Source organism: Oncorhynchus keta, chromosome 18, assembly GCF_023373465.1.
Source record: "Oncorhynchus keta strain PuntledgeMale-10-30-2019 chromosome 18, Oket_V2, whole genome shotgun sequence".
NCBI lineage: Eukaryota > Metazoa > Chordata > Actinopteri > Salmoniformes > Salmonidae > Oncorhynchus > Oncorhynchus keta.
The window spans coordinates 31414676-31427175 of NC_068438.1; the positions used below are offsets into that span (position 1 = coordinate 31414676).

The 12500-nt window shown below is 42.7% G+C and overlaps 1 protein-coding gene across 2 annotated transcripts in view; it reads left to right on the forward strand.

Annotated features, from left to right (window-relative positions):
• LOC118396887 (ephrin type-A receptor 4-like) overlaps positions 1 to 12500 on the forward strand; it is an 86688-nt gene that overhangs the window by 67098 nt on the left and 7090 nt on the right. For both annotated transcript variants that reach the window (XM_052467901.1, XM_052467902.1), the window contains exons 16-17: positions 34 to 192; positions 374 to 1438. In XM_052467901.1, coding sequence (XP_052323861.1) covers positions 34 to 192; positions 374 to 488 — 274 coding nt within the window. In that variant the 3' untranslated portion in view covers positions 489 to 1438. The remainder of the gene's footprint in view (positions 1 to 33; positions 193 to 373; positions 1439 to 12500) is intronic.

Sequence of the window (12500 nt, forward strand, 5' to 3'; positions counted from 1 at the left end):
ACCGTATCCCCCTCCATCCTGCACGGTATCCAGACCCAGCACCACCCTCCTGGAGCCGGTCAGCCCGGAGGTGGCCTCGGCGCTGGGCTCTGTGGAGGACTGGCTGCAGGCCATCGGCATGGAGAGATACAGTGACAACTTCACCGCAGCAGGATACACCACCCCAGAGGCTGTGGTTCATATGACACAGGAGTGAGTTATGCTTGGTTTACTCAGCATTTATGCATCCAGGAGACCTGTCTGACTTTTTTTACTCATTTATATCAGGCCGGGTTGACACCTAGAGAGGATGTTAAATCTGTCACATGAATCAGGAAGCTGTCATAGTTTGTCTTGGTTCCTAATGTTTTCTTTCCTCCTCTTGTTATAACAGGGACATGGGCCGAATGGGAATCTCTTCAGCTGCACACCAGAATAAGATCCTGACCAGCGTCCAGGGAATGCTCTCCCAAATGCAACAGATACAAGGCAGAATGGTTCCGGTCTGATCCACAAGAAGGATATGACTTCATTTCTTACGATAATAAAAAATTAAATATCAAAAGACAAATGAACGATAAAATGGTTTACCTCATCCATGCACTTTAAATTGGATTTAAAAGAAGAAGAAGAAAAGTGGGAAAAAATTGCACTTTTTGTCAGACGTTAGACCCTATTGAGAACGGGATATTTTTCTGTCTGAGGGGCGCTGGGAATAGGACGGACGGAAAGCTTTTTTGAGAGGCCAACTGGAGTGCCTTCACCGGTCTGGAAGGAATTCAGAGGGGATCGCTCCTCTGGGCAGAAGTCATGTTTCTGGAACGTTCTTTCTGGAATACCTCCAGAGCAGTAATTGTGTTAAGTTGTGTATGTATGAATTGTTCTCTGTGACTCGCTGCCATTCCCTCCATTGTCTTTCTCAGCTGGATCCGTTCTAACAACAGCATGGAGGATTCCAACCTCGAGATAAACACTGATGTTCTGAATCTGAGAGGTTAAGGGAGGGATTCAGGAGGGAGGGGAAGTGGGATCTGTGTTTTTGCTCTGTTCTGGTCTTGTTTTTCCCAGATTGGGCTGTTTTGTTGCCCTCAGGACATTGAGCATTTTCTCAGAATGTCTTTGATCTAAAGAGGTGCATTGCTACCCCTTGTCCTCCCAAACCAACATCTCACCCCTCCGAAAACATTTTATTTGGATCATCTTTCATCAGCCCCTCTGGATTTACAGCCCGCCCCCCTGGGTCTGATTATTGCTTTTTGTTTTTTGACAGACAGCTGTTTGGACCAGTTGGATTCTTACTGTGTATTTGTTTCCTGAACGTAAAAATGAGAGCAAAGGAGTATGGGATTTATTTGAGCACAACTGCAGAGAGATGGATATGTAACAAAAAACAATGACAACGACATCAAAATAAACAAGAGAATACATGCTGGACATTAATCAATCATCAATCACCACGGTAAGGATCTATAAGCTACCCTTCCCTCAGTTCTTCTAGCCAACTTATCTTTGCTCATTGTGTATTTATCATTTCTCTTTTTCTGTATTTGTTGGGAAGGTCCCCTACGTAAGCATTTCAATGTTAGTCTAAACCTGTAGCAGGTGAGAAATAACATTTCAATGTTAGTCTAAACCTGTAGCAGGTGAGAAATAACATTTCAATGTTAGTCTAAACCTGTAGCAGGTGAGAAATAACATGTCAATGTTAGTCTAAACCTGTAGCAGGTGAGAAATAACATTTCAATGTTAGTCTAAACCTGTAGCAGGTGAGAAATAACATTTCAATGTTAGTCTAAACCTGTAGCAGGTGAGAAATAACATTTCAATGTTAGTCTAAACCTGTAGCAGGTGAGAAATAACATTTCAATGTTAGTCTAAACCTGTAGCAGGTGAGAAATAACATTTCAATGTTAGTCTAAACCTGTAGCAGGTGAGAAATAACATTTCAATGTTAGTCTAAACCTGTAGCAGGTGAGAAATAACATTTCAATGTTAGTCTAAACCTGTAGCAGGTGAGAAATAACATTTCAATGTTAGTCTAAACCTGTAGCAGGTGAGAAATAACATTTCAATGTTAGTCTAAACCTGTAGCAGGTGGGTGAGAAATAACATTTCATTTGAATGTATTTTTATTTGACGTATCTTTGTTGGTATTAAAACAAACAAACGATCTACTCTGAAACTCTACAGTATGTGAGCTTATTCAGGTCTGAGCTGTATCATTATGTATTTATTTTTTTATTTTTTATTTCACCTTTATTTAACCAGGTAGGCTAGTTGAGAACAAGTTCTCATTTGCAACTGCGACCTGGCCAAGATAAAGCATAGCAGTGTGAACAGACAACACAGAGTTACACATGGAGTAAACAATTAGCAAGTCAATAACACAGTAGAAAAAAATGGGCAGTCTATATACAATGTGTGCAAAAGGCATGAGGAGGTAGGCGAATAATACAATTTTGCAGATTAACACTGGAGTGATAAATGATCAGATGGGCATGTACAGGTAGAGATATTGGTGTGCAAAAGAGCAAAAAAGTAAATAAATAAAAACAGTATAAAAACAGTATGGGAATGAGGTAGGTGAAAAGGGTGAGCTATTTACCAATAGACTATGTACAGCTGCAGCGATCGGTTAGCTGCTCGGATAGCTGATGTTTGAAGTTGGTGAGGGAGATAAAAGTCTCCAACTTCAGCGTTTTTGCAATTGCTCCAGTCACAGGCAGCAGAGTACTGGAACGAAAGGCGGCCAAATGAGGTGTTGGCTTTAGGGATGATCAGTGAGATACACCTGCTGGAGCGCGTGCTACGGATGGGTGTTGCCATCGTGACCAGTGAACTGAGATAAGGCGGAGCTTTACCTAGCATGGACTTGTAGATGACCTGGAGCCAGTGGGTCTGGCGACGAATATGTAGTGAGGGCCCCTGACTAGAGCATACAAGTCGCAGTGGTGGGTGGTATAAGGTGCTTTAGTGACAAAACGGATGGCACTGTGATAGACTGCATCCAGTTTGCTGAGTAGAGTGTTGGAAGCCATTTTGTAGATGACATCGCCGAAGTCGAGGATCGGTAGGATAGTCAGTTTTACTAGGGTAAGCTTGGCAGCGTGGGTGAAGGAGGCTTTGTTGCGGAATAGAAAGCCGACTCTGGATTTGATTTTTGATTGGAGATGTTTGATGTGAGTCTGAAGGAGAGTTTGCAGTCTAGCCAGACACCTAGGTACTTATAGATGTCCACATATTCAAGGTTGGAACCATCCAGGGTGGTGATGCTAGTCGGGCATGCGGGTGCAGGCAGCGATCGGTTGAAAAGCATGCATTTGGTTTTACTCGCGTTTAAGAGCAGTTGGAGGCCACGGAAGGAGTGCTGTATGGCATTGAAGCTCGTTTGGAGGTTGGATAGCACAGTGTCCAATGACGGGCCGAAAGTATATAGAATGGTGTCGTCTGCGTAGAGGTGGATCAGGGAATCGCCCGCAGCAAGAGCAACATCATTGATATATACAGAGAAAAGAGTCGGCCCGAGAATTGAACCCTGTGGCACCCCCATAGAGACTGCCAGAGGACCGGACAGCATGCCCTCCGATTTGACACACTGAACTCTGTCTGCAAAGTAATTGGTGAACCAGGCAAGGCAGTCATCCGAAAAACCGAGGCTGTTGAGTCTGCCGATAAGAATTTGGTGATTGACAGAGTCGAAAGCCTTGGCGAGGTCGATGAAGACGGCTGCACAGTACTGTCTTTTATCGATGGCGGTTATGATATCATTCAGTACCTTGAGTGTGGCTGAGGTGCACCCGTGACCGGCTCTGAAACCAGATTGCACAGCGGAGAAGGTACGGTGGGATTCGAGATGGTCAGTGACCTGTTTGTTGACTTGGCTTTCGAAGACCTTAGATAGGCAGGGCAGGATGGATATAGGTCTATAGCAGTTTGGGTCCAGGGTGTCTCCCCCTTTGAAGAGGGGGATGACTGCGGCAGCTTTCCAATCCTTGGGGATCTCAGACGATATGAAAGAGAGGTTGAACAGGCTGGTAATAGGGGTTGCGACAATGGCGGCAGATAGTTTCAGAAATAGCGGGTCCAGATTATCAAGCCCAGCTGATTTGTACGGGTCCAGGTATATACTGCAGTACTGTTGCATATGGCACTTTTTAACCCTCTGTAGTGTGTACATACTGTAGTACTGTTGCATATGGTACTTTTAACCCTCTGTAGTGTGTACATACTGTAGTACTGTTGCATATGGCACTTTTTAACCCTCTGTAGTGTGTACATACTGCAGTACTGTTGCATATGGCAATTTTTAACCCTCTGTAGTGTGTACATACTGTAGTACTGTTGCATATGGTACTTTTAACCCTCTGTAGTGTGTACATACTGTAGTACTGTTGCATATGGCACTTTTAACCCTCTGTAGTGTGTACATACTGTAGCACTGTCTATTTCCCCTCTGTAGTGTGTACATACTGTAGTACTGTTGCATATGGCACTTTTAACCCTCTGTAGTGTGTACATACTGTAGTACTGTTGCATATGGTACTTTTTAACCCTCTGTAGTGTGTACATACTGTAGTACTGTTGCATATGGCACTTTTTAACCCTCTGTAGTGTGTACATACTGTAGTACTGTTGCATATGGCACTTTTTAACCCTCTGTAGTGTGTACATACTGTAGTACTGTCTATTTCCCCCTCTGTAGTGTGTACATACTGCAGTACTGTTGCATATGGTAATTTTTAACCCTCTGTAGTGTGTACATACTGTAGTACTGTCTATTTCCCCCTCTGTAGTGTGTACATACTGTAGTACTGTTGCATATGGCACTTTTTAACCCTCTGTAGTGTGTACATACTGTAGTACTGTTGCATATGGTACTTTTTAACCCTCTGTAGTGTGTACATACTGTAGTACTGTTGCATATGGCACTTTTTAACCCTCTGTAGTGTGTACATACTGTAGTACTGTCTATTTCCCCCTCTGTAGTGTGTACATACTGTAGTACTGTTGCATATGGCACTTTTTAACCCTCTGTAGTGTGTACATACTGTAGTACTGTTGCATATGGCAATTTTTAACCCTCTGTAGTGTGTACATACTGTAGTACTGTTGCATATGGCACTTTTTAACCCTCTGTAGTGTGTACATTCTGTAGTACTGTCTATTTCCCCCTCTGTAGTGTGTACATACTGTAGTACTGTTGCATATGGCAATTTTTAACCCTCTGTAGTGTGTACATACTGTAGTACTGTTGCATATGGCACTTTTTAACCCTCTGTAGTGTGTACATACTGTAGCACTGTCTATTTCCCGCTCTGTAGTGTGTACATACTGTAGTACTGTTGCATATGGCACTTTTTAACCCTCTGTAGTGTGTACATACTGTAGTACTGTTGCATATGGTACTTTTTAACCCTCTGTAGTGTGTACATACTGTAGTACTGTTGCATATGGTACTTTTTAACCCTCTGTAGTGTGTACATACTGTAGTACTGTTGCATATGGCACTTTTTAACCCTCTGTAGTGTGTACATACTGTAGTACTGTTGCATATGGTACTTTTTAACCCTCTGTAGTGTGTACATACTGTAGTACTGTCTATTTCCCCCTCTGTAGTGTGTACATACTGCAGTACTGTTGCATATGGCACTTTTTAACCCTCTGTAGTGTGTACATACTGTAGTACTGTTGCATATGGTACTTTTTAACCCTCTGTAGTGTGTACATACTGTAGTACTGTCTATTTCCCCTCTGTAGTGTGTACATACTGCAGTACTGTTGCATATGGCACTTTTTAACCCTCTGTAGTGTGTACATACTGTAGTACTGTTTAACGGTCTCTCTCTGTAGTGTGTACATACTGTAGTACTGTCTAACTCTCTCTGTAGTGTGTGCATACTGCAGTACTGTCTAACTCTCTCTGTAGTGTGTACATACTGTAGTACTGTCTGACTCTCTCTGTAGTGTGTACATACTGTAGTACTGTCTATTTCCCCTCTGTAGTGTGTACATACTGTAGTACTGTCTAACTCTATGTAGTGTGTGCATACTGTAGTACTGTCTATTTCCCCCTCTGTAGTGTGTACATACTGTAGTACTGTCTAACTCTCTCTGTAGTGTGTGCATACTGTAGTACTGTCTAACTCTCTGTAGTGTGTACATACTGTAGTACAGGCTAACGGTCTCTCTCTGCAGTGTGTACATAATGTAGTACTCTCTCTCTCTCTCTCTCTCTCTCTCTCTCTCTCTCTCTCTCTCTCTCTCTCTCTCTCTCTCTCTCTCTCTCTCTCTCTCTCTCTCTCTCTCTCTCTCTCTCTCTCTCTCTCTGTAGTGTGTACATACTGTAGTACTGACTAACTCTCTCCCCCTCTGTAGTGTGTACATACTGTAGTACTGTCTAACTCTCTATCTGTAGTGTGTACATACTGTATAACTGTCTAACTCTCTCTCTCTCTCTCTCTCTCTCTCTCTCTCTCTCTCTCTCTCTCTTTAGTGTGTACATACTGTAGTACTGTTTAACTCTCTCTCTATAGTGTGTACATACTGTAGTACTGACTAACTTTCTCTCTCCCTGTAGTGTGTGCATACTGTAGTACTGTCTCTCTCTCTCTCTCTGTCTCTCTCTCTCTCTCTCTCTCTCTCTCTCTCTCTCTCTCTCTCTCTCTCTCTCTCTCTCTCTCTCTCTCTCTCTGTAGTGTGTACATACTGTAGTACTGACTAACTCTCTCTCTCTCTGTAGTGTGTACATACTGTAGCACTGTCTATCTCTCTCTCTGTAGTGTGTACATACTGTAGTACTGACTAACTTTCTCTCTCTCTGTAGTGTGTGCATACTGTAGTACTGTCTAACTCTCTCTCTCTCTCTCTCTCTCTCTCTCTCTCTCTCTCTCTCTCTCTCTGTAGTGTGTACATACTGTAGTACTGTCTAACTCTCTCTCTGTAGTGTGTACATACTGTAGTACTGACTAACTTTCTCTCTCTCTGTAGTGTGCATACTGTAGTACTGTCTAACTCTCTCTCTCTCTCTCTCTCTCTCTCTCTCTCTCTCTCTCTCTCTCTCTCTCTCTCTCTCTGTAGTGTGTACATACTGTAGTACTGTCTAACTCTCTCTCTGTAGTGTGTACATACTGTAGTACTGACTAACTTTCTCTCTCTGTAGTGTGTGCATACTGTAGTACTGTCTAACTCTCTCTCTCTCTCTCTGTGTAGTGTGTACATACTGTAGTGCTGTCTAACTCTCTCTCTGTAGTGTGTACATACTGTAGTACTGTCTAACTCTCTCTCTGTAATGTGTACATACTGTAGTACTGTCTAACGCTCTCTCTGTAGTGTGTACATACTGTAGTACTGTCTAACTCTCTCTCTGTAGTGTGTACATACTGTAGTACTGTCTAACACTCTCTGTAGTATGTACATACTGTAGTTCTGTCTAATGCTCTCTCTGCAGTGTGTACATACTGTAGTACTGTCTAACTCTCCCTCTCTCTCTCTCTCTCTCTCTCTCTCTCTCTCTCTCTCTCTCTCTCTCTCTCTCTCTCTCTCTCTCTCTTTAGTGTGTACATACTGTAGTACTGTCTAACTCTCTCTCTGTAGTGTGTACATACTGTAGTACTGTCTAACTCTCTCTCTGTAGTGTGTACATACTGTAGTACTGACTAACTTTTCTCTCTCTGTAGTGTGTGCATACTGTAGTACTGTCTAACTCTCTCTCTCTCTCTCTCTCTCTCTCTCTCTCTCTCTCTGTAGTGTGTACATACTGTAGTACTGTCTAACTCTCTCTCTGTAATGTGTACATACTGTAGTACTGTCTAACGCTCTCTCTGTAGTGTGTACATACTGTAGTACTGTCTAACTCTCTCTCTGTAGTGTGTACATACTGTAGTACTGTCTAACTCTCTCTCTGTAGTGTGTACATACTGTAGTACTGACTAACTTTCTCTCTCTCTGTAGTGTGTGCATACTGTAGTACTGTCTAACTCTCTCTCTCTCTCTCTGTGTAGTGTGTACATACTGTAGTGCTGTCTAACTCTCTCTCTGTAGTGTGTACATACTGTAGTACTGTCTAACTCTCTCTGTAATGTGTACATACTGTAGTACTGTTGCATATGGCACTTTTTAACCCTCTGTAGTGTGTACATACTGTAGTACTGTTGCATATGGTACTTTTTAACCCTCTGTAGTGTGTACATACTGTAGTACTGTCTATTTCCCCCTCTGTAGTGTGTACATACTGCAGTACTGTTGCATATGGCACTTTTTAACCCTCTGTAGTGTGTACATACTGTAGTACTGTTGCATATGGTACTTTTTAACCCTCTGTAGTGTGTACATACTGTAGTACTGTCTATTTCCCCCTCTGTAGTGTGTACATACTGCAGTACTGTTGCATATGGCACTTTTTAACACTCTGTAGTGTGTACATACTGTAGTACTGTTTAACGGTCTCTCTCTGTAGTGTGTACATACTGTAGTACTGTCTAACTCTCTCTGTAGTGTGTGCATACTGCAGTACTGTCTAACTCTCTCTGTAGTGTGTACATACTGTAGTACTGTCTAACTCTCTCTGTAGTGTGTACATACTGTAGTACTGTCTATTTCCCCCTCTGTAGTGTGTACATACTGTAGTACTGTCTAACTCTCTATGTAGTGTGTGCATACTGTAGTACTGTCTATTTCCCCCTCTGTAGTGTGTACATACTGTAGTACTGTCTAACTCTCTCTGTAGTGTGTGCACACTGTAGTACTGTCTAACTCTCTATCTGTAGTGTGTACATACTGTATAACTGTCTAACTCTCTCTCTCTCTCTCTCTCTCTCTCTCTCTCTCTCTCTCTCTCTCTCTCTCTCTCTCTCTCTCTCTCTCTCTCTCTCTCTCTCTCTCTCTCTCTCTCTCTCTTTAGTGTGTACATACTGTAGTACTGTTTAACTCTCTCTCTATAGTGTGTACATACTGTAGTACTGACTAACTTTCTCTCTCTCTGTAGTGTGTGCATACTGTAGTACTGTCTCTCTCTCTCTCTCTCTCTCTCTCTCTCTCTCTCTCTCTCTCTCTCTCTCTCTCTCTCTCTCTCTGTAGTGTGTACATACTGTAGTACTGACTAACTCTCTCTCTCTGTAGTGTGTACATACTGTAGCACTGTCTATCTCTCTCTCTGTAGTGTGTACATACTGTAGTACTGACTAACTCTCTCTCTGTAGTGTGTGCATACTGTAGTACTGTCTAACTCTCTCTCTCTCTCTCTCTCTCTCTCTCTCTCTCTCTCTCTCTCTCTCTCTCTCTCTCTCTCTCTCTGTAGTGTGTACATACTGTAGTACTGACTAACTCTCTCTCTCTGTAGTGTGTACATACTGTAGTACTGTCTAACTCTCTCTCTGTAGTGTGTACATACTGTAGTACTGACTAACTTTCTCTCTATCTGTAGTGTGTGCATACTGTAGTACTGTCTAACTCTCTCTCTCTCTCTCTCTCTCTCTCTCTCTCTCTCTCTCTCTCTCTCTCTCTCTCTCTCTCTGTAGTGTGTACATACTGTAGTACTGACTAACTCTCTCCCCTCTGTAGTGTGTACATACTGTAGTACTGTCTAACTCTCTATCTGTAGTGTGTACATACTGTATAACTGTCTAACTCTCTCTCTCTCTCTCTCTCTCTCTCTCTCTCTCTCTCTCTCTCTCTCTCTCTCTCTCTCTCTCTCTGTAGTGTGTACATACTGTAGTACTGACTAACTCTCTCTCTCTCTGTAGTGTGTACATACTGTAGCACTGTCTATCTCTCTCTCTGTAGTGTGTACATACTGTAGTACTGACTAACTTTTCTCTCTCTGTAGTGTGTGCATACTGTAGTACTGTCTAACTCTCTCTCTCTCTCTCTCTCTCTCTCTCTCTCTCTCTCTCTCTCTCTCTGTAGTGTGTACATACTGTAGTACTGACTAACTCTCTCTCTCTCTGTAGTGTGTACATACTGTAGTACTGTCTAACTCTCTCTCTGTAGTGTGTACATACTGTAGTACTGACTAACTTTCTCTCTCTCTGTAGTGTGTGCATACTGTAGTACTGTCTAACTCTCTCTCTCTCTCTCTCTCTCTCTCTCTCTCTCTCTCTCTCTCTCTCTCTCTCTCTCTCTCTCTCTCTCTGTAGTGTGTACATACTGTAGTACTGTCTAACTCTCTCTCTGTAATGTGTACATACTGTAGTACTGTCTAACGCTCTCTCTGTAGTGTGTACATACTGTAGTACTGTCTAACTCTCTCTGTAGTGTGTACATACTGTAGTACTGTCTAACACTCTCTGTAGTGTGTACATACTGTAGTTCTGTCTAATGCTCTCTCTGCAGTGTGTACATACTGTAGTACTGTCTAACTCTCCCCCTCTCTCTCTCTCTCTCTCTCTCTCTCTCTCTCTCTCTCTCTCTCTCTCTCTCTCTCTCTCTCTCTCTTTAGTGTGTACATACTGTAGTACTGTCTAACTCTCTCTCTGTAGTGTGTACATACTGTAGTACTGTCTAACTCTCTCTCTGTAGTGTGTACATACTGTAGTACTGACTAACTTTCTCTCTCTCTGTAGTGTGTGCATACTGTAGTACTGTCTAACTCTCTCTCTCTCTCTCTCTCTCTCTCTCTCTCTCTCTCTCTCTCTCTCTCTCTCTCTCTCTCTCTCTCTCTCTCTCTCTCTCTCTCTCTCTCTCTCTCTCTCTCTCTCTCTCTCTCTCTCTCTCTCTCTCTGTAGTGTGTACATACTGTAGTACTGTCTCTCCCTCTCTCTGTAATGTGTACATACTGTAGTACTGTCTAACGCTCTCTCTGTAGTGTGTACATACTGTAGTACTGTCTAACTCTCTCTCTGTAATGTGTACATACTGTAGTACTGGCTAACGCTCTCTCTGTAGTGTGTGCATACTGTAGTACTGTCTAACTCTCTCTCTCTCTCTCTCTCTCTCTCTCTCTCTCTCTCTCTCTCTCTCTCTCTCTGTAGTGTGTACATACTGTAGTACTGACTAACTCTCTCTCTCTCTGTAGTGTGTACATACTGTAGTACTGTCTAACTCTCTCTCTGTAGTGTGTACATACTGTAGTACTGACTAACTTTCTCTCTCTCTGTAGTGTGTGCATACTGTAGTACTGTCTAACTCTCTCTCTCTCTCTCTCTCTCTCTCTCTCTCTCTCTCTCTCTCTCTCTCTCTCTCTCTCTCTCTCTCTCTCTCTCTGTAGTGTGTACATACTGTAGTACTGTCTAACTCTCTCTCTGTAATGTGTACATACTGTAGTACTGTCTAACGCTCTCTCTGTAGTGTGTACATACTGTAGTACTGTCTAACTCTCTCTGTAGTGTGTACATACTGTAGTACTGTCTAACACTCTCTGTAGTGTGTACATACTGTAGTTCTGTCTAATGCTCTCTCTGCAGTGTGTACATACTGTAGTACTGTCTAACTCTCCCCCTCTCTCTCTCTCTCTCTCTCTCTCTCTCTCTCTCTCTCTCTCTCTCTCTCTCTCTCTTTAGTGTGTACATACTGTAGTACTGTCTAACTCTCTCTCTGTAGTGTGTACATACTGTAGTACTGTCTAACTCTCTCTCTGTAGTGTGTACATACTGTAGTACTGACTAACTTTCTCTCTCTCTGTGTGTGTGCATACTGTAGTACTGTCTAACTCTCTCTCTCTCTCTCTCTCTCTCTCTCTCTCTCTCTCTCTCTCTCTCTCTCTCTCTCTCTCTCTCTCTCTCTCTCTCTCTCTCTCTCTCTCTCTCTGTAGTGTGTACATACTGTAGTACTGTCTAACTCTCTCTCTGTAATGTGTACATACTGTAGTACTGTCTAACGCTCTCTCTGTAGTGTGTACATACTGTAGTACTGTCTAACTCTCTCTCTGTAGTGTGTACATACTGTAGTACTGTCTAACTCTCTCTCTGTAGTGTGTACATACTGTAGTACTGACTAACTTTCTCTCTATCTGTAGTGTGTGCATACTGTAGTACTGTCTAACTCTCTCTCTCTCTCTCTCTCTCTCTCTCTCTCTCTCTCTCTCTCTCTCTCTCTCTCTCTCTCTCTCTCTCTCTGTAGTGTGTACATACTGTAGTACTGACTAACTCTCTCTCTCTGTAGTGTGTACATACTGTAGCACTGTCTATCTCTCTCTCTGTAGTGTGTACATACTGTAGTACTGACTAACTTTCTCTCTCTCTGTAGTGTGTGCATACTGTAGTACTGTCTAACTCTCTCTCTCTCTCTCTCTCTCTCTCTCTCTCTCTCTCTCTCTCTCTCTCTCTCTCTCTCTGTAGTGTGTACATACTGTAGTACTGACTAACTCTCTCTCTCTCTGTAGTGTGTACATACTGTAGTACTGTCTAACTCTCTCTCTGTAGTGTGTACATACTGTAGTACTGACTAACTTTCTCTCTATCTGTAGTGTGTGCATACTGTAGTACTGTCTAACTCTCTCTCTCTCTCTCTCTCTCTCTCTCTCTCTCTCTCTCTCTCTCTCTCTCTGTAGTGTGTACATACTGTAGTACTGACTAACTCTCTCCCCC